Source organism: Oncorhynchus mykiss, chromosome 8, assembly GCF_013265735.2.
Source record: "Oncorhynchus mykiss isolate Arlee chromosome 8, USDA_OmykA_1.1, whole genome shotgun sequence".
Classification (NCBI taxonomy): Eukaryota; Metazoa; Chordata; class Actinopteri; order Salmoniformes; family Salmonidae; genus Oncorhynchus; species Oncorhynchus mykiss.
Window position 1 is genome coordinate 89874724 of NC_048572.1, and position 27379 is coordinate 89902102.

Below are 27379 nucleotides of genomic sequence, written 5' to 3' on the forward strand. Positions count from 1 at the left end.
CCAAAGTTAAATCTAGAATTGGCTTCCTATTTCGCAACAAAGCATCCTTCACTCATGCTGCCAAACATACCCTTGTAAAACTGACCATCCTACCAATCCTCGACTTTGGCGATGTAATTTACAAAATAGCCTCCAATACCCTACTCAACAAACTGGATGCAGTCTATCACAGTGCAATCCGTTTTGTCACCAAAGCCCCATACACTACCCACCATTGCGACCTGTACGCTCTCGTTGGCTGGCCCTCGCTTCATACTCGTCGCCAAACCCACTGGCTCCATGTCATCTACAAGACCCTGCTAGGTAAAGTCCCCCCTTATCTCAGCTCGCTGGTCACCATAGCATCTCCCACCTGTAGCACACGCTCCAGCAGGTATATCTCTCTAGTCACCCCCAAAACCAATTCTTTCTTTGGCCGCCTCTCTTTCCAGTTCTCTGCTGCCAATGACTGGAACGAACTACAAAAATCTCTGAAACTGGAAACACTTATCTCCCTCACTAGCTTTAAGCACCAACTGTCAGAGCAGCTCACAGATTACTGCACCTGTACATAGCCCACATATAATTTAGCCCTATCAACTACCTCTTTCCCAACTGTATTTAATTTATTTATTTATTTTGCTCCTTTGCACCCCATTATTTTTATTTCTACTTTGCACATTCTTCCATTGCAAAACTACCATTCCAGTGTTTTACTTGCTATATTGTATTTACCTTGCCACCAAGGCCTTTTTTTGCCTTTACCTCCCTTCTCACCTCATTTGCTCACATTGTATATAGACTTGTTTATACTTTATTATTGACTGTATGTTTGTTTTACTCCATGTGTAACTCTGTGTTGTTGTTTGTGTCGAACTGCTTTGCTTTATCTTGGCCAGGTCGCAATTGTAAATGAGAACTTGTTCTCAACTTGCCTACCTGGTTAAATAAAGGTAAAATAAAATAAAATAAATAAATATAAACATATACTATATACCATCTAAACATATACCATATAAACATATACTATATACCATATAAACATATACCATATAAACTTATACTATATACCATCTAAACATATACCATATAAACATATACCATATACTATATAAACATATAGTATATACCATAGACATATACTATATACCATAGACATATACCATATACTATATAGACATTTACCATATACCATATAAACATATACCATATAAACATATACCATCTAAAAATATACCATATAAACATATACCATCTAAACATATACTATATACCATCTAAACATATACTATATACCATCTAAACATATACCATCTAAACATATACTATATACTATATAAACATATACTATATACCATCTAAACATATACCATCTAAACATATACTATATACCATATAAACATATACCATCTAAACATATACTATATACCATCTAAACATATACCATCTAAACATATACTATATACCATATAAACATATACCATCTAAACATATACTATATACCATCTAAACATATACTATATACCATATAAACATATACTATATACCATATAAACATATACTATATACCATATAAACATATACTATATACCATATAAACATATACTATATAAACATATACTATATACCATATAAACATATACTCTATACCATATAAACATATACTATATACCATATAAACATATACTATATAAACATATACTATATACCATATAAACATATACTATATAAACATATACTATATACCATATAAACATATACTCTATACCATATAAACATATACTATATACCATATAAACATATACTATATAAACATATACTATATACCATATAAACATATACTATATAAACATATACTATATACCATATAAACATATACTCTATACCATATAAACATATACCATATAATTTTTTTACATTTTTTAAAAAATTTCACCTTTATTTAAACAGGGAGGCTAGTTGAGAACAAGTTCTCATTTACAATTGCGACCTGACCAAGATAAAGCAAAGCAGTTCGACACAAACAACAACAGAGTTACACATGGAGTAAAACAAACATACAGTCAATAACACAGTATAAACAAGTCTATATACGATGTGAGCAAATGGGGTGAGATAAGGGAGGTAAAGGCAAAAAAGGCCATGGTGGCAAGGTAAATACAATATAGCAAGTAAAACACTGGAATGGTAGATTTGCAGTGGAAGAATGTGCAAAGTAGAAATAACAATAATGGGGTGCAAAGGAGCAAAATAAATAAATAAATTAATTAAATACAGTTGGGAAAGAGGTAGTTGTTTGGGTTAAATTATAGGTGGGCTATGTACAGGTGCAGTAATCTGTGAGCTGCTCTGACAGCTGGTGCTTACAGCTAGTGAGGGAGATAAGTGTTTCCAGTTTCAGAGATTTTGGTAGTTCGTTCCAGTCATTGGCAGCAGAGAACTGGAAGGAGAGGCGGCCAAAGAAATAATTGGTTTTGGGGGTGACTAGAGAGATATACCTGCTGGAGCACACATATACCATATACCATATAAACATACTATATACCATATAAACATGTACAAATTTAAACATATATAGTATACGTTTATATGGTATATAGTATACCATATAAACGTATACTACACTGCTCAAAAAAATTAAGGGAACACTTAAACAACACAATGTAACTCTAAGTCAATCACACTTCTGTGAAATCAAACTGTCCACTTAGGAAGCAACACTGATTGACAATAAATTTCACATGCTGTTGTGCAAATGGAATAGACAACAGGTGGAAATCATAGGCAATTAGCAAGACACCCCCAATAAAGGAGTGGTTCTGAAATTACCTCCAGCAGGCCACAAATGTGCATGTGTCTGCTCAAATGGTCAGAAACAGACTCCGTGAGGGTGGTATGAGGGCCCGACGTCCACAGGTGGGGGTTGTGCTAACAGCCCAATACCGTGCAGGACGTTTGGCATTTGCCAGCGAACACCAAGATTGGCAAATTCGCCACTGGCGCCCTCTGCTCTTCACAGATGAAAGCAGGTTCACACTGAGCACATGTGACAGACGTGACAGAGTGTGGAGAACGTTCTGCTGCCTGCAACATCCTCCAGCATGACCGGTTTGGCGGTGGGTCAGTCATGGTGTAGGGTGGCATTTCTTTGAGGGGCCGCACAGCCATCCATGTGCTCGCCAGAGGTAGCCTGACTGCCATTCGGTACCGAGATGAGATCCTCAGACCCCTTGTGAGACCGTATGCTGGTGCGGTTGGCCCTGGGTTCCTAATGCAAGACAATGCTAGACCTCATGTGGCTGGAGTGTGTCAGCAGTTCCTGCAAGAGGAAGGCATTGATGCTATGGACTGGCCCGCCCGTTCCCCAGACCTGAATCCAATTGAGCACATCTGGGACATCATGTCTCGCTCCATCCACCAACGCCACGTTGCACCACAGACTGTCCAGGAGTTGGTGGATGCTCTAGTCCAGGTCTGGGAGGAGATCCCTCAGGAGACCATCCACTACCTCATCAGGAGCATACCCAGGCGCTGTAGGGAGGTCATACAGGCATGTGGAGGCCACACACACTACTGGGCCTCATTTTGACTTGTTTTAAGGACATTACATCAAAGTTGGATCAGCCTGTAGTGTGGTTTTCCACTTTAATTTTGAGTGTGACTCCAAATCCAGACCTCCGTGGGTTGATACATTTGATTTCCATTGATAATTTTTGTGTGATTTCTGTTGTCAGCACATTCAACTATGTAAAGAAAAAAGTATTTAATAAGAATATTTCATTCATTCAGTTCTAGGATGTGTTATTTTAGTGTTCCCTTTATTTTTTTGAGCAGTGTATATCCTTCCTATTGAAATAAGTGGATGTTGTATTTGTCTGCTACGTTGGCAGATATTTTCTTCACTATATTTCATGATGTGTAACAACGTGTGCAGTGATGTGCTGAATGAATCTGTGATTTAGTGCAGTTTTATTGGGTAAGCATTAGAAGAAGCTGCCTCTGTTTGCAGCCGTTAAGTGGTAATATCTCTCTAGGAGCTGATCTGGCATCAGTTTTGACGCATGACGAACGTTCTCTGCGTGGTGTTTTGTGAAACTCATTATACATATTCGTCCATTGTAGGAACGCTGCATCGTTAAAACACTTGTAAGCTTAAGCTCTATCGGGAAACTGGGCCCAGGTAGAGAGAACTCCTGTCCCCTCTTCCCAGAGAACTCCTGTCCCAGAGAAACGCTCAGTGTATAAAACTACAAGATAATGGATGACTGCTACATTGCTGGGTTGTGTTCAGTAGATACAAAATGTTGAAAGTGAAACACAGAGGTGCTACCGGAATCTTTCCAATAACAACGTGGAATATTGTTTTCAGTTACATAATGTTTTCCAACAGTGTGCTCTACTGAACATAACCCATCAATGTCTACTACTGTTTGGGTATTATAGTTTCTGTGACCTTTGATAGCACTATGTTATGAGACATCAGGAAGTGCCATGTTCTCCTCAAGCTGCTGAGGGGAGGACGGCTCATAAGGAGGTCTGGAATGGAGTCAATGGAATCGACCACATGGAAACCATGGAAACCACATCTTTGTTTGATTCCATTTGCTCCAATCCAGACCTTACCATGAGCCCTCCTCCCCTCAGCAGCCTCCACTGCTCTGCTTTCATGTTTCAGCAATACAAGTACCTCCGCTTCAAGGGAGCTCTGCCCCTAGTGGTGAAGGCCAGTGCTGTTCAGGCCCTCTACTGTCTCAGGAGCTTCCTCCTGCTGTATTTCTTCATGGGTAAGGAGACAAGTCAGGCATGGCTTTGTGTACGAGCTATTCAGTGGGGTGTCTCCCAACTGTTCTGTAGTCCAAAATATATTGATGTTTATCTCCCTGTCTTTCAGGATATGCACCACGAGCCTGGATCTGTAAAACACTTGACCTCAGCATCAACAGGTTAACCTCACAGTATTATTTAAATCTGCCCCACCCCCCCCCCACCCCCTCGACTGCTAGGCAGCTGACCACACCCCCTCGACTGCTAGGCAGCTGACCCCACCCCCTCGACTGCTAGGCAGCTGACCCCACCCCCTCGACTGCTAGGCAGCTGACCCCACCCCCTCGACTGCTAGGCAGCTGACCGCACCCCCTCGACTGCTAGGCAGCTGACCCCACCCCCTCGACTGCTAGGCAGCTGACCCCACCCCCTCGACTGCTAGGCCGCTGACCCCACCCCCTCGACTGCTAGGCAGCTGACCCCCCCCTCACCCCTTGTACTGCTAGGTAGCTCACCCCACCCCCTCGACTGCTAGGCAACTCACCCCCCCTCTACTGCTAGGCAGCTGACCCCCCCCTCACCCCCACTACTGCTAGGCAGCTGACCCCCCCCCCCCCTCACCCCCTCTACTGTTAGGCAGCTGACCCCCCCTACCCCCTCGACTGCTAGGCAGCTGACCCCAACCCCTCGACTGCTAGGCAGCTGACCCCACCCCCTCGACTGCTAGGCAGCTGACCCCACCCCCTCGACTGCTAGGCAGCCGACCCCACCCCCTCGACTGCTAGGCAGCTGACCCCACCCCCTCGACTGCTAGGCAGCTGACCCCACCCCCTCGACTGCTAGGCAGCTGACCCCACCCCCTCGACTGCTAGGCAGCTGACCCCACCCCCTCGACTGCTAGGCCGCTGACCCCACCCCCTCAACTGCTAGGCCGCTGACCCCACCCCCCCCACCCCCTCGACTGCTAGGCAGCTGACCCCCCCCTCACCCCTTGTACTGCTAGGTAGCTCACCCCACCCCCTCGACTGCTAGGCAACTCACCCCCCCTCTACTGCTAGGCAGCTGACCCCCCCTCACCCCCACTACTGCTAGGCAGCTGACCCCCCCACCCCCTCGACTGCTTGGCAGCTGACCCCCCCTACCCCCTCGACTGCTAGGCAGCTGACCCCCCCACCCCTCACCCCCTCTACTGCTAGGCAGCTGACCCCCCCCCCCCCTACCCCCTCGACTGCTAGGCAGCTGACCCCCCCCCCCCCCCTACCCCCTCGACTGCTAGGCAGCTGACCCCCCCCCCCCCCTACCCCCTCGACTGCTAGGCAGCTGACCCCCCCCACCCCACCCCCTCGACTGCTAGGGGACTCCTCATATTCCTTTCCTAATGTATTTTAAGTCCTACGTTTAGTTTCCAGGGAAACTGGACTGTTGATGTCAACATGGAATGGTACATGCATCAAGACAGACTAACCAGATGACAGAAGTGTTCTGGTCTCCCCCTCCCAGTTCAATCCATTCCCTGGACAGTGTGTCTAGTCTATTGGACCTGTCCCTCCTGTACCACCTGTGGATCAGTGGGACCTTCCTCCTCCTCACCTGGTACATCACAGTACTGCTCTTCAGGATCTTTGTTACCGAGGTACATATAACTCCCCTGACCCCTTATAACGCCTCGATCAGACCGACAGCCGCGTTGCGTTTCTGGTACACCAGATTGGAACGCTGCGTTTGCCTTGCCTCGTTCTGCTTGGTGCGTACGTCAGATTCATCCCATCGTATCAAACTGTATGAGTAGACTTGACAGAAATAGTAGCAAAAGGGTGAATGTTGAACTTCTGTTGCACACACCTCCAGTCAAAATGTTGGATTAGATAATGAAATAAGTTTGACTGCAGTAGTTATTACGTAGAATTGATTAAATGACGCTGTCGGTCTGATCGGAGCGTAACCTTCACTGTACTGCTCCTCAGGACCTGACCCTAACCTCAGACCCTCCTCCTAACCTTCACCTTGTACAAAACATCACTGTATTGTTCCATGGGGTGGCGCTGGGGACTGCCCCCTCTGTGGGGGGGTGGCGCTGGGGACTGCCCCCTCTGTGGGGGGGTGGCGGTAGGGACTGCCCCCTCTGTGGGGGGACTGCCTGCAGGGTTGGGAATTAACTGATTTATCAATTAGCCTACATCCCAGACCATTTTCATCTCTGACCTTTTTGACCTGTCTCTCCTCTCTGGGGAGGTTCCCATTGGTTGGAAGGCAGCCACGGTTCGTCCTTTATTTAAAGGGGGAGATCAAGCTGATCCTAACTGTTATAGGCCTATTTCTATTTTACCTGTTTATCAAACGTGTTGGAAAAACATGTCAATAATCAACTGACTGGCTTTCTTGATGTCTATAGTATTCTCTCTGGTGTGCAATCCGGTTTCAGCTCAGGTAATGGATGTGTCACTGCAACCCTAAAAAGGTCCTCAATGATGTCACCATTGACCTTGATTCTAAGCAATGTTGTGCTGCTGTTTTTATTGGCTTGGCCACAGCTTTTAATACAGTAGACCATTCCATTCCATTCTGGTGGGCCGGCTAAGGAGTATTGGTGTCTCTGAGGGGTCTTTGGCCTGGTTTGCTAACTACCTCTCTCAAAGAGTGCAGTGTATAAAGTCAGAACATCTGCTGTCTCAGCCACGACCTGTCACTAAGGGAGTACCCCAAGGCTCAATCCTTGGCCCCACTCTGTTCTCAATTTACATCAACAACATAGCTCAGGCAGTAGGAAGCTCTCTCATCCATTTATATGCAGTTGACACAGTCTTATACTCAGCTGGCCCCTCCCCGGATTTTGTGTTGAATGCTCTACAACAAAGCTTTCTTAGTGTCCAACAACCTTTCTCTGCCCTTAACCTTGTTCTGAACACCTCCAAAACTAAGGTCATGTGGTTTGGTAAGAAGACTGCCCCTCTCCCCACAGGTGTTATTACTACCTCTGAGGGTTTAGAGCTTGAGGTAGTCACCTCACAAGTACTTTGGTGTATGGCTAGATGGTACACAGTCCTTCTCTCAGCACATATCAAACCTGCAGGCTAAAGTTAAATCTAGACTTGGTTTCCTCAATCGTAATCGCTCCTCTTTCACCCCAGCTGCCAAACTAACCCTGATTCAGATGCTAGATTACGGAGACATAATTTATAGATCAACAGGTAAGGGTGCTCTCTCGCGGCTAGATGTTCTTTACCATTCGGCCATCAGATTTGCCACCAATGCTCCTTATAGGATACATCACTGCACTCTATACTCCTCTGTAAACTGGTCATCTCTGTATACCCGTCGCAAGACCCACTGGTTGATGCTTATTTATAAAACCCTCTTAGGCCTCACTCCCCCTGAGATATCTACTGCAGCCCTCGTCCTCCACATACAACAACCATTCTGCCAGTCACATTCTGTTAAAGGTCCCCAAAGCACACATCCCTGGGTCGCTCCTCTTTTCAGTTTGCTGCAGCTAGCGACTGGAACGAGCTGCAACAAATACTCAAACTGGACAGTTTTATCTCCATCTCTTCATTCAAAGACTCAATCATGGACACTCTTACTGACAGTTGTGGCTGTTTTGTGTGATGTATTGTTGTCTCTACGTTCTTGACCTTTGTGCTGTTATCTGTGACCAATAATGTTTATACCATGTTGTCATCTTGTGTTGATGCCATGTTATGTTGTTGTCTTGGGTCTTTTTCTGTAGTGGTGTCTCTCGTGTCTGTTTGTTTTGTCCTATATTTGTATTTTTAACCCCAGCCCCGTCCCCGCAGGAGGCCTTTTGGCCGTCATTGTAAATAAGAATAAAATCTTGACTTGCCTAGTTAAATAAAAAACATGGCTGTCTAGCAACATGATCACATTTAGAGTTAGCAATATCCAGCTAAGTGTTTTGAGTTCTCACTTCCTCAGGGGGTGAATAATACAGACAACCGATACACACAAAGATGTCCATAAAATACATCTAATTCTGGATCCTATTTTGACAGGTTGTACATTTTTAAAATATAAATCGTACATTCCCTGGATGTGTTAGATGACATCGGCTACCGTCTCTGTTGTCTTACTTGGCACTGGAAAACAATTTGTCTGTCTATTGTTGACGGTATTCAAAAAGAAGGCTAGCTACGAAAATACATCTAGCATTCATCTAGGCTAGCCTTGAAAAGGAGTCTGTCGTTGAGAGGGGGCACGTCTTATTTTGAGATGTAAAAATAATTATTCAAATGACAGGCCTACTTTAGAAACGGAAATTAATGCGGTGTAATTGTAAGGAATTGCTAAATGATATTATTATTATTATTATTATTATTATTATTATTATTATTATACAGATTTAAATGTCATAACAACCAAATGGAGCGTGTTACTAAATCACTTTACAGTTTCACATGTGCCAAATACAACCGGTGTAGACCTTACTGGGAAATTATCATGAACAGACTAGCAGCAGGGTATTAGCTGACCTTACTGGGAAATGATCATGAACAGACTAGCAGCAGGGTATTAGCTGAGCGTAGATGGGAAATGATCATGAACAGACTAGCAGCAGGGTATTAGCTGAGCGTAGATGGGAAATGATCATGAACAGACTAGCAGCAGGGTATTAGCTGAGCGTAGATGGGAAATGATCATGAACAGACTAGCAGCAGGGTATTAGCTGAGCGTAGATGGGAAATGATCATGAACAGACTAGCAGCAGGGTATTAGCTGAGCGTAGATGGGAAATGATCATGAACAGACTAGCAGCAGGGTATTAGCTGAGCGTAGATGGGAAATGATCATAAACAGACTAGCAGCAGGGTATTAGCTGAGCCTATATGGGAAATGATCATAAACAGACTAGCAGCAGGGTATTAGCTGAGCGTAGATGGGAAATGATCATGAACAGACTAGCAGCAGGGTATTAGCTGAGTGAAAATGGGAAATGATCATGAACAGACTAGCAGCAGGGTATTAGCTGAGTGAAAATGGGAAATGCTTATAATTAACTGTAGCAGCTTCAATGCCATACAACTCTCCTTCCGTGGCCTCCAACTGCTCTTAAACGCTAGTAAAACTAAATGCATGCTCTTCAACCGATCGCTACCCACCCACCCGACTAGCATCACTACTCTGGACGGTTCTGACCTAGAATATGTGGACAACTATAAATATCTAGGTGTCTGGTTAGACTGTAAACTCTCCTTCCATACTCACATTAAACATCTCCAATCCAAAGTTAAATCTAGAATTGGCTTCCTATTTCGCAACAAAGCCTCTCACTCATGCTGCCAAAACTGACTATCCTACCGATCCTTGACTTAGGCGATGTCATTTACAAAATAGCCTCCAGCACTCTACTCAGCAAACTGGATGTAGTCTATCACAGTGCCATCCGTTTTGTCACCAAAGCCCCATATGCCACCCACCACTGCGACCTGTATGCTGTCTCTGGTCCTCGCTTCATATTCGTTGCCAAACCCACTGGCTCCAGGTCATCTATAAGTCTTTGCTTGGTAAAGCCCCGCCTTATCTCAACTCGCTGGTCACCATAGCAACACCCACCCGTAGCACGCGCTCCAGCAGGTATATTTCACTGGTCACCCCCAAAGCCAACACCTTCTTCGGAACGAACTGCAAAAATCACTGAAGCTGGAGTCTTATATCTCCCTCTCTAACTTTAAGCATCAGCTGTCTGAGCAGCTTACCGATCAAACCAGTCAGTCCATCATGTTGCATACTAACAACACAGAGGACGTTAACACGGTCACTAACAACACAGAGGACGTTAACACGGACTCTGGAGACCGCTGTCCCAACTGGACTAGATAGATAAGTACATCTACTGATACAATGTACTTTGTATTTAGTAGTCCAACAGCACAAGGAACGAGTGAATGTTAGAACACGTTCTTCTTGGACATGAGCGTTCTGAAGCACCAGCCAGAGGGAAGCTTCTAGAACTGCAGGTGTAGAGGGTGGGAGGGGTCACCAATGACAGCCAGTGGCTTGGACTGACTCCCTGCTTCTCCACCAGTCTAGTCCAGGACTGACTCCCTGCTTCTCTACCAGTCTAGTCCAGGACTGACTCCCTGCTTCTCTACCAGTCTAGTCCTGGACTGACTCTGCTTCTCTACCAGTCTAGTCCTGGACTGACCTACCTGCCTCTCCACCAGTCTAGTCCTGGACTGACTCTCTGCTTCTCTACCAGTCTAGTCCTGGACTGACTCCCTGCTTCTCTACCAGTCTAGTCCAGGACTGACTCCCTGCTTCTCTACCAGTCTAGTCCTGGACTGACTCTCTGCTTCTCTACCAGTCTAGTCCTGGACTGACTCCCTGCTTCTCTACCAGTCTAGTCCAGGACTGACCTACCTGCCTCTCTACCAGTCTAGTCCTGGACTGACCTACCTGCCTCTCTACCAGTCTAGTCCTGGACTGACCTACCTGCCTCTCCACCAGTCTCTGCTAATCATTTCCTCTCTCTGGCTGCAGTTCTATTCCCAACCGTTGTTCTCTCGGAAGTGTGCACTTCTAACCTTTCTGCTTAGTACCGTAGACGAGATCATTCCACAAGGAGTCTGATTTGATAATGATTATTTCTTGCAGGTTTACAGTTTCCCTGTCCAGTCCACGTTCACAGAGGACGCCCACCAGTGCCTGCCCAAAGTTATCACTGGCACGCAACCAATGATACTGAAGGTAAGCATTTTGCACCAATTTACAATGGAAACATTGCAGGATCATCAGCGTTCCCTGTTACGAGTAACTTTGAACAAAGGAAAACAAAATCAAAGCCACTGTTCCTAGCCCTCTGGTTAACTCTACCTCTGTCCTGTCAGTTCCTAGCCCTCCGGTTAACTCTACCTCTGTCCTGTCAGTTCCTAGCCCTCCGGTTAACTCTACCTCTGTCCTGTCAGTTCATAGCCCTCCGGTTAACTCTACCTCTGTACTGTCAGTTCCTAGCCCTCCGGTTAACTCTACCTCTGTTCTGTGTCCTGTCAGTTCCTAGCCCTCCAGGACCTGGCTCTGCTGTCTCAACATTCTCCTTCTAGACGTCTGGAGGTGTTCAGTCTCAGCCAACCAGGTGACCCCCCCCCGCTGCTCTGCCTGCATAAATAGATCTAATGGATATTTATACTTTCACATTACAGAATGACTTCATGTGTCTCATTACTAACAGTAAAACAATAAGAGCACTGTCTACACTGTTGACATTGGAAATGTCTCGGAAACATCAACTGACTCTGCAGTATGCATAATGTTCTTCTGTCTGATAGTCCCGGGGCAATGTTCCCTGGTAGTCCCGGGGCAATGTTCCCTGGTAGTCCCGGGGCAATGTTCCCTGGTAGTCCCGGGGCAATGTTCCCTGGTAGTCCCGGGGCAATGTTCCCTGGTAGTTCCGGGGCAATGTTCCCTGGTAGTCCCGGGGCAATGTTCCCCGGTAGTCCCGGGGCAATGTTTCCTGGTAGTAGCGTCCATAGCCACAGTCGCCCATTTCTGACTATTTTAAACCTAACCTTAAATTACCCCCGAGTCGATCTCTCGTGTTCCCGTGGAAATCTAATTAGTTGAATAAATTCCCCCTTTTAAGATATCTGGTTAAACTATAGATACAGAGCCTTCAGAAAGTATTCACACCCCTCAACTTATTCCACATTTTCTTGTTACAGCCTGAATTCAAAATGGATTAAATCAACAACAAAATTTCTACCCACAATTCCCCATAATGACAAGGTGAAAACATGTTTTTAGACATTTTTGAAAATGAAATACAGAAACCTTATTTACGTAAGTATTCACAAATCTGAGTCAATACTTTGTAGAAGCACCTTTTTGACGGCGATTCACAGCTTTGAGTCGTCTTGGAATTTGTCTATCAGCTTTGAGTCGTCTTGGAATTTGTCTGTATCAGCTTTGAGTCGTCTTGGAATTTGTCTGTATCGGCTTTGAGTCGTCTTGGAATTTGTCTGTATCGGCTTTGAGTCGTCTTGGAATTTGTCTGTATCGGCTTTGAGTCGTCTTGGAATTTGTCTGTATCGGCTTTGAGTCGTCTTGGAATTTGTCTGTATCGGCTTTGAGTCGTCTTGGAATTTGTCTGTATCGGCTTTGAGTCGTCTTGGAATTTGTCTGTATCGGCTTTGAGTCGTCTTGGAATTTGTCTGTATCGGCTTTGAGTCGTCTTGGAATTTGTCTGTATCGGCTTTGCACATCTGGATTTGGGGATTTTCTCCCATTGTTCCTTGCAGATTTTCTCAAGCTCTGTTAAGTTAGATGGGGAGCGGTGGTGAACAGCAATCTTCAAGTCTTTCCACAGATTTTCAATGGGGTTCAAGTATTTGGCTGGTCCACTCAAGGACTTTTACATTCTTGTCCTGAAGCCGTTCCAGCATTCCTTTGGCTGTATGCTTGGGGTCATCGTCCCGTTGGAATGTAAATCTTCACCCCAGTCTAAGGTTGTTTGTTCTCTGAAGCAGGTTCTCACCAAGGATTTGCCTATATTTGGCTCCATTCATTGTTCCCTCTATCCTTACTAGTCTCCCAGTCTCTGCTGCTGAAAAGCATCCCCCATAGCATGATGCTGCCACCACTATTTATTTTATGTCACCTTTATTTAACCAGTTGAGAACAAGTTCTCATTTATATCTGTGACCTGGCCAAGATAAAGCAAAGCAGTGTGACAAAAACACAGAGTTACACATAAACAAACGTACAGTCAATAACACAATAGAAAAATCTATTTACAGTGTGTGCAAATGGAGTAAGATTGGAGAGGTAAGGCAATAAATAGGCCACAGTGGTGAAATAATTACAATTTAGCAATTAATCACTGGAGTGACAGATGTGCAGAAGATGAGTGTGCAAGTAGAGATACTGGGGTGCAAAGGAGCTAAATAAATACATTATGGGGATGAGGTAGTTGGATGGGCTGTTTACAGATGGGCTGAGTAATGGTGCAGTGATCGGTAAGCTGCTCTGACAGCTGATGCTTAAAGTTAGAGAGGGAGATATAAGACTCCAGCTTCAGTGATTTTTTTATTTTTATTTTTATTTTTTTTTGCAATTCGTTCCTGTCGTTGGCAGCAGAGAACTGGAAGGAAAGCCGGCCAAAGAGGAATTGGCTTTGGGGGTGACCAGTGAGATATACCTGCTGGAGCGCGTGCTACTATAGTGAAGCCCAGATAGGTGAAGTGCTGTAGAGACTGTTGTCCTTCTGGCAAGTTCTCCCATCTCAGCCAAGGAACTGTGTAGTTCTGTCAGAGTGGTCATTGGGTTCTTGGTCACCTTCCTGATCAAGGTGATTCTTGCCCGTTTGGTCTCTGGGTAGTTCCATGTTTTTTTTTCTTGGAGACCACTGTTCTCTTGGAAACATTCAACACTCTAGAGATTGTTTTATACCCTTCCCCAGATATATGCCGGATCACAACTCTATCTCAGAGATCTATGGACAGGTCCTTGGACTGGTATAATTTCTACTCTGACATGCACTGTCAACTGTGGGACTTTATATAGACGGGTGTGTTTCTAAATCATGTCCGAACAGTTGAATTGGCCACAGGTGGACTCTAATCATGTTGTAGTGGCATCTCAAGGATGATCAATGGAAACAGGATGCACCTGAGCTCCAATTTGGAGTGTCGTAGAAAAGTGGTGTGAATACTTATGGATATTAGATTTCTGGATTTAATTTTCAATATTTATAAACCTTCATTTTGTCATTATGGGGTATTGTGTGTAGATTTTGAATGCAGGCTGTAACACTACAAAATGTGGACCAAGTCGAGGGGTATGAATACTTTTTAAACATGGGCTGAGCCTCAATCCACTGCATCCGTCGATGTCGGCCTTCCGCATCTGAGGTCAAAGGTGGCAGAGTTACAGAGGTGTTTGTTAGACCAGAGGACATCCCCAAAATGGGTCTTCTCACAAAAATGTCTAGTGTTAAAATGTTTTGGCCTACAAACTATTAATATTATTATAATAACTACTACGAACGAACTAATATGACTCTCACGGACACAATGCTGTTCTCAGTTTTGCTCTGCGACCCCTACAAGTGTCACGGGACTTGTTTTGAAGGTAACCCGGTACTGGGATGAAAAATACTTTTAAGTGAATGGGGCATTTCCACGTCAAATAGACGGTGCTAATTCCACGTCAAATAGAGACGGTGCTAATTCCACGTCAAATAGAGACGGTGCTAATTCCACGTCAAACAGAGACGGTGCTAATTCCACGTCAAACAGAGACGGTGCTAATTCCACGTCAAACAGAGACGGTGCTAATTCCACGTCAAACAGAGACGGTGCTAATTCCACGTCAAACAGAGACGGTGCTAATTCCACGTCAAACAGAGACGGTGCTAATTCCACGTCAAACAGAGACGGTGCTAATTCCACGTCAAACAGAGACGGTGCTAATTCCACGTCAAACAGAGACGGTGCTAATTCCACGTCAAACAGAGACGGTGCTAATTCCACGTCAAACAGAGACGGTGCTAATTCCACGTCAAACAGAGACGGTGCTAATTCCACGTCAAACAGAGACGGTGCTAATTCCGCGTCAAACAGAGACGGTGCTAATTCCGCGTCAAATAGAGACGGTGCTAATTCCGCGTCAAATAGAGACGGTGCTAATTCCGCGTCAAATAGAGACGGTGCTAATTCCGCGTCAAATAGAGACGGTGCTAATTCCGCGTCAAATAGAGACGGTGCTAATTCCGCGTCAAATAGAGACGGTGCTAATTCCGCGTCAAATAGAGACGGTGCTAATTCCGCGTCAAATAGAGACGGTGCTAATTCCGCGTCAAATAGAGACGGTGCTAATTCCGCGTCAAATAGAGACGGTGCTAATTCCGCGTCAAATAGAGACGGTGCTAATTCCGCGTCAAATGGAGACGGTGCTAATTCCGCGTCAAATGGAGACGGTGCTAATTCCGCGTCAAATGGAGACGGTGCTAATTCCGCGTCAAATGGAGACGGTGCTAATTCGGCGTCAAATGGAGACGGTGCTAATTCGGCGTCAAATGGAGACGGTGCTAATTCGGCGTCAAATGGAGACGGTGCTAATTCCGCGTCAAATGGAGACGGTGCTAATTCCACGGTAAAAAAAAGGCCTTGTACTCTGTCATTTTTTTTAAACCACTTAAATCACAAACACTTATCAAAACAGTATTGTGTTTTTTTTTTTTTAACACAATGAAAAGGACAATTAAAGCATTTAAGACGTTGCATGTGTACTGTTAGGTTCTATTTCTGAGTAAAACACTGAAAGCTTAATTAAGGTTTTTTTCTCCCAGAGGGTCAATCCAGGTGTATTAAGACAACAAAAACATTCACACAAGAACTAACATTTAACCCATCCTCCTGGGCTGAGTCTCCTCCTACACATCTGTACAAACATTTGATCTTTACTGCTAAGCAGGACACTAAGAGATAGGGGACACAAACTTTTATTCCTCCCTTTAAATGACCTGACCTCAACCCCCCCCAATCACTAATCTATGGCTCTCTCTCCTCATCAATGCCTGCCACATGTAATCGCTTCCTCCTTCATCACTAATCTATGGCTCTCTCTCCTCATCAATGCCACATGCGATCTCTTTCACTCAGTGACATAAGTATTAGTACATATTCTCAGAACCCAACAGTACTGATTTAAAAAAATATATAAACACAACATGTGAAGTGTTGGTCCCATGTTTTCCCCTGAAATTAAAGATACCAGAAATGTTCCATACGCGCCAAAAGCGTATTTCTCTAATGTTGTGCATAATTCTTTTTTTTTTTTATACCCCTGTTAATTAACATTTCTCTTCAAGATAATCCATCCACCTTACAGGTGTCATCAATAAGCTGATTAAACAGCATGATGATTACACAGGTGAACCTTGAGCCGGGGACAAAAGGCCACTTAAAATCACAATGCCATAGATGTCTCAAGTTTTGAAGAAGCGTGCGATTGTCATGCCGACTACAGGAATGTCCACTAGAGTTGTTTCCAGATAATTGTGTTAATTTCTCTACCATAAGCCGCCTCCAACATCGTTTTAGAGAATTTGGCAGTATGTCCAAACGGCCTCACAACCACAGACCACATGTAACCATGCCAGCCCAGGACCTCCACATCTGGCTTCTTCACCTGTGGGATCGTCTGAGACCAGCCACCCAGACAGCTGATGAAACTGAGGAGTATTTCTGTCTGTAATAAAGCCCTTTTTTGGGGAAGAAATAATTCTGATTGACTGGATGAACCTATGCACTCCCAGGCCCACCCATAGGCTGTGCCCCTGCCTAGTCATGTGAAATCCATAAATGAGGGCCTAAAGAATTTATTTAAATTGACAGATTTTTTTTTTTTTTTTCCCCCCACAGTAAAATTATTTAAAAAGTAAAATCATTAGACTTGTTCAGTGTTGGGTTTGATATTTTAGTGCAGTGTAGAACACCATATTACCATACATATTAGATCTTATGTATACACACAGGCCATTCTGTTTCTTTAGACCTGAAATAAATCATGGATTAAATGAGGTTTCAGTGGCTTGTTTGCGTGGAGGCCTGGCGAGGCTAAACCATGTTTGTTAATTAACAGTCCATTACTGTGAGACCGGCAGTCATTTGTATGGCGACAAAATGTTGACAATTTCATGACTACCACAGCCATAGGAGTTACTTAAACACTTCCTTGTGATTTTATTTAATGTTTTTCAATGTTATTCACTTTCTAAGGACAAATGCAATGTTTCATCAAATAATTGTGTATATATATATATATATATATATATATATATATATATATATATATATATATATATATATATATATATATATATATATATTTTGTTGCAAATTTGAGTCGTTTATGAATTTTAACGATATAGCCAATTTTGACTTTGGGGATGTAGAGTCTAGAGAAATGTTGCCCTTTCTGTATGTAATTCCTGGAAGGTAACTTTTCCTTTGTCGTTCTGTGTTTTCCCCAGGCGGTCACCCTCACATCTGGACGGCCCTGAGTAAGGAGTGTCTGTCTCTGTTGTCTGACCTGACTGAGCGGCTGGTAGCCCACCATGACACTGTAGCTACTAACGGACGGGCCAAGTCCCAGTCTACAGGAAGCAACAAGCGGTCCACCACCTCCTCGGAAGGCTCCGGTAGCTACAACGCTCTGTCTCTCTCTCTGAAGAACGCTGCATTCAGAAAATGTTCAGACTTTGTCCCATATTTCATTACAGCCTTATTCTGAAATGGAATTAAGTTGTTGTTCCCTTCAAATCTACACACAATACCCCCCCGATGACGTCACAATACCCCCCGATGACGTCACAATACCCCCCGATGACGTCACAATACCCCCCGATGATGTCACAATACCCCCCGATGACGTCACGATACCCCCCCGATGACGTCACAATACCCCCCTGATGACGTCACAATACCCCCTGATGACGTCACGATACCCCCGTAATGACAAACAAAAGCAGGTCTTTAGAAATGTTTAACTTTATTCCATAAAAAAAACTAGAAATCACATTTATATGAGACCCTTTACTCAGTACTTTGTTGCACCTTTGGCAGCGATTACAGCATCGAGTTTTCTTGGGTATGACGCTACAAGCTTGGTACACCTGTATTTGGGGGAGTTTCTCCCATTCTTCTCTGCAGATCCTCTCAAGCTCTGTCAGGTTGGATGGGGAACGTCGCTGCACAGCTATTTTAATGTCTCTCCAGAGATGTTCAATCGGGTTCAAGTCTGGGCTCTGACTGGGCCACTCAAGGACATTGAGACTTGTCCCGGAGCCACTCCTGCGTTATCTTGGCTGTGTGCTTCGGGTCGTTGTCCTGATGGAAGGTGAACCTTCACCCCAATCTGAGGTCCTGAGCGCTCTGGAGCAGGTTTTCATCAAGGATATCTCTGTACTTTGCTCCGTTCATCTTTCCCCGCGATCCTGATTAGTCTCCCAGTCCCTGCCTCTGAAAAACATCCCCACAGCATGATGCTGCCACCACCATGCTGCACCGTAGGGATGGTGCCAGATTTCCTCCATTTCTCTGTTTGGCTGGGCAGCCAGCTCTAGGAAGAGTCTTGGTGGTTCCAAACTTCTTCCATTTAAGAATGATGGAGGCCACTGTGTTCTTGGGGACCTTCAATGCTGCAGATTGTTGGTACCCTTCCCCAGATCTGTGCCTCGTTACAATCCTGTCTGAGCTATACTGACAATTCCTTCGACCTCAGGGCTTGGTTTCTGATCTGACAGGCACTGTCAACTGTGGAACCTTATATAGACAGGTGTGTGTCTTTCCAAATCATGTCCAATCAATTGAATTTACCACAGGTGGACTCCAATCAAGTTGTAGAAACATCTCAAGGATGATCAATGGAAACAGGATGCATCTGAGATAAATTTCGAGTCTCATAGCAAAGAGTCTAAATACTTACATTTATTTACATCTGTTTTTTATTTTTAATAGATTTGAAAACAATTCTAAACCTGTTTTTGTGATTTTGGAGTATTGTGATGTCATTTTGGAGTATTGTGATGTCATTTTGGAGTGTTGTGATGTCATTTTGGAGTGTTGTGATGTCATTATGGGGTGTTGTGATGTCATCATGGGGTGTTGTGATGTCATCATGGGGTGTTGTGATGTCATCATGGGGTGTTGTGATGTCATCATGGGGTGTTGTGATGTCATCATGGGGTGTTGTGATGTCATCATGGGGTGTTGTGATGTCATTATGGGGTGTTGTGATGTCATTATGGGGTGTTGTGATGTCATCATGGGGTGTTGTGATGTCATCATGGGGTGTTGTGATGTCATCATGGGGTGTTGTGATGTCATCATGGGGTGTTGTGATGTCATCATGGGGTGTTGTGTGTAGATTGAGGATTTTTTTTTTTTTTACGTAATGTTACAAAATGTTACAGAAGTAAAGGTTGAAAACGCTGTGGTATCTGTGTATAGTACAAGTGTATTATGTTAAACATTTTCCCAGGTTGGTAAATCCCATTCAGTAGATTAATCAAAACATATACAGTAAAAATATATATTTATTTTTCTATATTTAAGCAATAAGTCACCTCGGGGGGGTGTGTGGTATATGGCCAATATACCACGACTAAGGGTTGTTCTTAAGCACGACGCAACACGGAGTGCCTGGATACAGCCCTTAGCCGTGGTATATTGGCCATATACCACAAACCCTTGAGGTGCCTTATTGCTGTTATAAACTGGTTACCAATGTCATTGGAGCAGTAAAAATAAATGTTGTCATAGGGTCTGATATACCACACCTGTCAGCCAATCAGCGTTCAGGGCTCGATCCACCCAGTTTATAATCATGTTTACATTCTAGAGAACATTCTGAACCAACGTCAAACCGTGGTCAGCCAATCAGCATTCAGGGCTCTAACCATGGTCAGTGGTCAGCCTATCATGGGATGTGCAACTTTTTTGTTTTACAGCCTTGGATTAACACAGTCCTCTAATCAACTGCTCATCAAGACCTTGATTAGTCAGCGGTGTTAGTGCCCGGCCTGCTCACTCTATCTCCCCAGAACCAGGGTTGCGGTCAGTTCACCTTTTTTAATAGTATGTAAGTCTTTTAAAAACACCCTTCTGATTCCCTCTATTCCTCCAGTAACTTCTGTCGGTATGGAGGATATGAAGACTCCTCGGCCCAGCGCCCTGATCAGAACCCCTGGCTCAGTGTTCTTACGTTCCTCTGTCGGGGCGGGGCTGCGAACTCCCCTGACCACCCCCTTTACCCCGGACCTAGACAGCCCCTTCTCCTCCCCCGCCCTGCGGCGGCTCACTGGCCCCTTGGAGCCTCAGGGGGCCCTGTCCCCCGGCTTCAGCTCCATCCAGAGCCCTCACGTCATGAGGAGGGGCCCCAAACTCTGGTCTGCTTCTACAGGTGAGGGACAGCCCAGGGGCCACACATGGCTGATTTTACCGATGGACTAGTCGTATTTCACTATACTGCTTTTGCTACTATGAGCCATGGGACTGCATAGTATGAGTGGTATCATATTTAATCACTTTCATTATTTGTAAATATTGCATCCCCCATCTCATATCTACTGTATTCTAAACTATACCACTGTATCTTAGTCCAATGCTGCGTTTTTATTTTTTATATATATATATATATATATATTATGCACACACACACACACTTAATCCATTCCTTACCTAGATTTACGTGTATTTTGGGTATATGTTGTGAAACTGTAACACGGAACCAAAGCCGTCTGCGCGCGTGCGCCATCGTGCATATTTATTTTGTCCCCCGACACCAAACGTGATCACGACACGCAGGTTAAAATATCAAAACAAACTCTGAACCAATTACATTAATTTGGGGACAGGTCGAAAAGCGTTAAATATTTATGGCAATTTAGCTACTTAGCTTGCACTTGCTAGCTAATTTGTCCTATTTAGCTAGCCTACTGTTGCTAGCTAATTTGTCCTGGGATATAAACATTGAGTTGTTATTTTTTTCTTCTCTGAACTTTATATTGCAATTGGCAACTTTCATGAATTAGGTGCATTATCGCCACTGACCTCGTTCGTCTTTCAGTCACCCACGTGGGTATAACCAATGGGGAGATGGCACGTGGGTAGCAGCTTCTATAAACCAATGAGGAGATGGGAGAGGCAGGACTTGCAGCATAATCTGCGTCAAAAATAGAACTGACTTCTATTTTAGCCCTTGGCAACGCAGATGCTTGTTGGCGCGCGATAATTGAATAATATAGATTTTTAAATGTGTTTTGAAACACTTGCGCACGCGAGCGGTGTAGTCAGCCTGTTAGATATTACTGCACTGTTGGAGCTAGAAACACAAGCATTTAGCTAGGTATTACTGCACTGTTGGAGCTAGAAACACAAGCATTTAGCTAGGTATTACTGCACTGTTGGAGCTAGAAACACAAGCATTTAGCTAGGTATTACTGCACTGTTGGAGCTAGAAACGCAAGCATTTTGCTACACATCTGCTAAACACGTGTATGTGATCAGTACAATTTGATTAGATATTATCATTCACCTTTCAGAACCATGGATTTGTTTTACCGCTGACGAGTCAACAACGGTGATGTTTATTGACCTATGAATTCAGACCATTCTCTGTTTATGTCTAGACTCCCAGCTGAACGGCAGTCCTCCGCCATCTCCTGGTCCCGCCCCCAGCCCGTCCCAGGCCCAACTCAAACCCTCCTTCCTTGTTACCTTCCTACAGAACAGGAAGGACCAGGTACTACGGCCTTGTGTTTCTAAAAATGTTCTCCCATTTGGTAGCTACTGACTAGTGATGTGGTGTATTATTCATTATTTTTTATTAACTTTGTAATTGTCTCATTCAGGTTAAAAATTTCTTGGCAAAGCGGATGCTGATAATGTATCTGTTTAACAAGGTAAGGGTGTGTTTACCCGCACGCTGTCCCTGGGGTGTGTTTACCCGCACGCTGTCCCTGGGGTGTGTTTACCCGCACGCTGTCCCTGGGGTGTGTTTACCCGCACGCTGTCCCTGGGGTGTGTTTACCCGCACGCTGTCTCTGGGGTGTGTTTACCCGCACGCTGTCTCTGGGGTGTGTTTACCCGCACGCTGTCTCTGGGTTGTGGGGCCAGGACTCTGTCTCTGGGTTGTAGGGCCAGGACTCTGTCTCTGGAACTCATGGGCTCACTGCATGCTCTTCCCCAAATCATCCCTAACAAATCATCTACTTAATGCTGGAAGTTACCTGGTCTAGCAGGCTCACCATTCGCTCAGGCATTACTAATTAAACTCCGAGAAGGACTCCATCATTCAGGCATTACTAATTAAACTGAGAGAAGAGCTCCATCATTCAGGCATTACTAATTAAACTGAGAGAAGAGCTCTATCATTCAGGCATTACTAATTAAACTGAGAGAAGAGCTCCATCATTCAGGCATTACTAATTAAACTGAGAGAAGAGCTCCATCATTCAGGCATTACTAATTAAACTGAGAGGAGAGCTCCATCATTCAGGCATTACTAATTAAACTGAGAGAAGAGCTCTATCATTCAGGCATTACTAATTAAACTGAGAGAAGAGCTCCATCATTCAGGCATTACTAATTAAACTGAGAGGAGAGCTCCATCATTCAGGCATTACTAATTAAACTGAGAGAAGAGCTCCATCATTCAGGCATTACTAATTAAACTGAGAGAAGAGCTCCATCATTCAGGCATTACTAATTAAACTGAGAGAAGAGCTCCATCATTCAGGCATTACTAATTAAACTGAGAGAAGAGCTCTATCATTCAGGCATACAACATATCTGGGTTGTGCCAAAAGACCACTTTGTGGAGAAGCTATGTTTTCAAAACTAATGTTTACATGAATTCTGATTATTTCCAGAGATGCACAACATCCTGAAATATATGTAAATATCTTTGTTAGAAAGAATACTATATTTCCCTTGATGGAATGATGCTGAATGTAAATAAATAAATAAATAAATAAAAAACTTGCTTCATTTACCCCACCCTACCCTACTAGTTAAACTTCCACCCTCCCCTACTAATTAAACTTCCACCCTCCCCTACTAATTAAACTTCCACCCTCCCCTACTAATTAAACTTCCACCCTCCCCTACTAATTAAACTTCCACCCTCCCCTACTAATTAAACTTCCACCCTCCCCTACTAATTAAACTTCCACCCTCCCCTACTAATTAAACTTCCACCCTCCCTTACTAATTAAACTTTCTCCCTCCCCTACTAATTAAACTTCCACCCTCCCCTACTAATTAAACTTTCTCCCTCCCCTACTAATTAAACTTCCACCATTCCCTACTAATTAAACTTCCACCCTCCCCTACTAATTCAACTTCCACCCTCCCTTACTAATTAAACTTTCTCCCTCCCCTACTAATTAAACTTCCACCCTCCCCTACTAATTAAACTTTCTCCCTCCCCTACTAATTAAACTTCCACCCTCCCCTACTAATTAAACTTCCACCCTCCCCTACTAATTAAACTTCCACCCTCCCTTACTAATTAAACTTCCACCCTCCCCTACTAATTAAACTTCCACCCTCCCCTACTAATTAAACTTCCACCATTCCCTACTAATTAAACTTCCACCCTCCCCTACTAATTCAACTTCCACCCTCCCTTACTAATTAAACTTTCTCCCTCCCCTACTAATTAAACTTCCACCCTCCCCTACTAATTAAACTTTCTCCCTCCCCTACTAATTAAACTTCCACCCTCCCCTACTAATTAAACTTCCACCCTCCCCTACTAATTAAACTTCCACCCTCCCTTACTAATTAAACTTCCACCCTCCCCTACTAATTAAACTTCCACCCTCCCCTACTAATTAAACTTCCACCCTCCCCTACTAATTAAACTTCCTCCCTCCCCTACTAATTAAACTTCCACCCCTACTAATTAAACTTCCTCCCTCCCCTACTAATTAAACTTCCACCCTCCCCTACTAATTAAACTTCCACCCTCCCCTACTAATTAAACTTCCTCCCCTACTAATTAAACTTCCTCCCTCCCCTACTAATTAAACTTCCACCCTCCCCTACTAATTAAACTTTCTCCCTCCCCTACTAATTAAACTTCCACCCTCCCCTACTAATTAAACTTCCTCCCCTACTAATTAAACTTCCACCCTCCCCTACTAATTAAACTTCCACCCTCCCCTACTAATTAAACTTCCTCCCCTACTAATTAAACTTCCTCCCCTACTAATTAAACTTCCTCCCTCCCCTACTAATTAAACTTCCTCCCTCCCCTACTAATTAAACTTCCACCCTCCCCTACTAATTAAACTTCCACCCTCCCCTACTAATTAAACTTCCACCCTCCCCTACTAATTAAACTTCCACCCTCCCCTACTAATTAAACTTCCACCCTCCCCTACTAATTAAACTTCCTCCCCTACTAATTAAACTTCCTCCCCTACTAATTAAACTTCCTCCCTCCCCTACTAATTAAACTTCCTCCCTCCCCTACTAATTAAACTTCCACCCTCCCCTACTAATTAAACTTCCACCCTCCCCTACTAATTAAACTTCCACCCTCCCCTACTAATTAAACTTCCACCCTCCCCTACTAATTAAACTTCCACCCTCCCCTACTAATTAAACTTCCTCCCTCCCCTACTAATTAAACTTCCACCCTCCCTTACTAATTAAACTTCCACCCTCCCCTACTAATTAAACTTCCACCCTCCCCTACTAATTAAACTTCCACCCTCCCCTACTAATTAAACTTCCACCCTCCCCTACTAATTAAACTTCCACCCTCCCCTACTAATTAAACTTCCACCCTCCCCTACTAATTAAACTTCCACCCTCCCCTACTAATTAAACTTCCTCCCTCCCTTACTAATTAAACTTTCTCCCTCCCCTACTAATTAAACTTCCACCCTCCCCTACTAATTAAACTTCCACCCTCCCTTACTAATTAAACTTTCTCCCTCCCCTACTAATTCAACTTCCACCCTCCCCTGCTAATCAAACTTCCACCCTCCCCTACTAATTAAACTTCCTCCCCTACTAATTAAACTTCCTCCCTCCCCTACTAATTAAACTTCCTCCCTCCCCTACTAATTAAACTTCCACCCTCCCCTACTAATTAAACTTCCACCCTCCCCTACTAATTAAACTCCCTCCCCTACTAATTAAACTTCCACCCTCCCCTACTAATTAAACTTCCTCCCTCCCCTACTAATTAAACTCCCTCCCCTACTAATTAAACTTCCACCCTCCCCTACTAATTAAACTTCCACCCTCCCCTACTAATTAAACTTCCTCCCCTACTAATTAAACTTCCTCCCTCCCCTACTAATTAAACTTCCTCCCTCCCCTACTAATTAATCTTCCTCCCTCCCCTACTAATTAATCTTCCTCCCTTCCCTACTAATTAAACTTCCACCCTCCCCTACTAATTAAACTCCCTCCCCTACTAATTAAACTTCCACCCTCCCCTACTAATTAAACTTCCTCCCTCCCCTACTAATTAAACTTCCACCCTCCCCTACTAATTAAACTTCCTCCCTCCCCTACTAATTAAACTTCCACCCTCCCCTACTAATTAAACTTCCACCCTCCCCTACTAATTAAACTTCCACCCTCCCCTACTAATTAAACTTCCACCCTCCCCTACTAATTAAACTTCCACCCTCCCCTACTAATTAAACGTCCACCCTCCCCTACTAATTAAACTTCCACCCTCCCCTACTAATTAAACTTCCTGGGGTGGCAGGCTAGCCTAATGGTTAGTGCGTTGGACTAGTAACTGGAAGGTTGCAAGTTCAAACCCCCGAGCTGACAAGGTACAAATCTGTCGTTCTGCCCCTGAACAAGGCAGTTAACCTAGGACGTCAATGAAAATAAGAATTTGTTCTTAACTGACTTGCCTAGTTAAATAAAGGTTAAATTAAAATAAAATAAAAAAACTTCCACCCTCCATTTTGCTGAAATGACCAATGTCATCTGAAGGCTTTAGCTACTTCCTTGAGCCAGAAGCTACGCCCTACTCCGTCTACGCCCACTACTGCGTCTACGCCCCCTACTGCGTCTACGCCCCCTACTGCGTCAACGCCTACTCCCTACTCCGCCTACTCCCTACTGACGGAGTAGGGAGCGTTGACGCAGTAGGGAGTAGGAAGCGTTGACGCAGTAGGGAGTAGGAAGCGTTGACGCAGTAGGGAGTAGGGAGCGTTGACGCAGTAGGGAGTAGGGAGCGTTGACGCAGTAGGGAGTAGGGAGCGTTGACGCAGTAGGGAGTAGGGAGCGTTGACGCAGTAGGGAGTAGGGAGCGTTGACGGAGTAGGGAGCGTTGACGCAGTAGGGAGTAGGCGTTGATGCAGTAGGGGGCGTTGACGTAGCTAATCAGGTAAATAGTAATGCTGTTCATGGTTCTGGTTATATGAATCACGACCAACAGAAGCAAACCGGTCATCTCCTCCACCTTCATCTGTCCTGTCTGTCCCAGCATGCTGTCATTATGGTGTTAATAGGGCTGGGAATGGCTAGGGACCTCAACACACCATATTATCACCATACCACATTATCACCATACCACATTATCACCATACCACATTATCACCATACCACATTATCGCCATACCACATTATCGCCATACCACATTATCGCCATACCACATTATCGCCATACCACATTATCACCATACCACATTATCACCATACCACATTATCCCCATACGTTGGTGCTGATATCATATGTATTGCAATTCTATATGTACTGAGATTTTTGTTGTGATTATATTTCCAAATCAAAATAAAGTTCCAAACATATTACTCACTATATGTCTGCTGAAGAGAGAGGACATGAGGAAATTAGGTTTGATAAAAGTGCTAAAAACATGTTGGCTCACTATTTAAAAAGATGGAGAATAGCTGTAGGATGGAAAATACCGGAGATGCAGACAAGCGCTAGCTAACCATACCTTCTAGCAATATGATATCATTCTCTCAATGTAGTGCATGTAGCCGTGGCTAACACCGTGTGATTGCTGCCGTCCCAGTTAGCCGTGGCTAACACCGTGTGATTGCTGCCGTCCCAGTTAGCCGTGGCTAACACCGTGTGATTGCTGCCGTCCCAGTTAGCCGTGGCTAACACCGTGTGA

General features: G+C 44.2%; 1 protein-coding gene across 2 annotated transcripts in view; it reads left to right on the forward strand.

Annotated features, from left to right (window-relative positions):
• The window catches only part of ndc1 (NDC1 transmembrane nucleoporin), a 49774-nt gene that overhangs the window by 12903 nt on the left and 9492 nt on the right, over window positions 1–27379 (forward strand). For both annotated transcript variants that reach the window (XM_036986748.1, XM_036986747.1), the window contains exons 6-14: window positions 4655–4763; window positions 4871–4922; window positions 6244–6376; window positions 11353–11445; window positions 11749–11830; window positions 17729–17896; window positions 20383–20658; window positions 21887–21999; window positions 22109–22159. In XM_036986748.1, coding sequence (XP_036842643.1) covers window positions 4655–4763; window positions 4871–4922; window positions 6244–6376; window positions 11353–11445; window positions 11749–11830; window positions 17729–17896; window positions 20383–20658; window positions 21887–21999; window positions 22109–22159 — 1077 coding nt within the window. The remainder of the gene's footprint in view (window positions 1–4654; window positions 4764–4870; window positions 4923–6243; window positions 6377–11352; window positions 11446–11748; window positions 11831–17728; window positions 17897–20382; window positions 20659–21886; window positions 22000–22108; window positions 22160–27379) is intronic.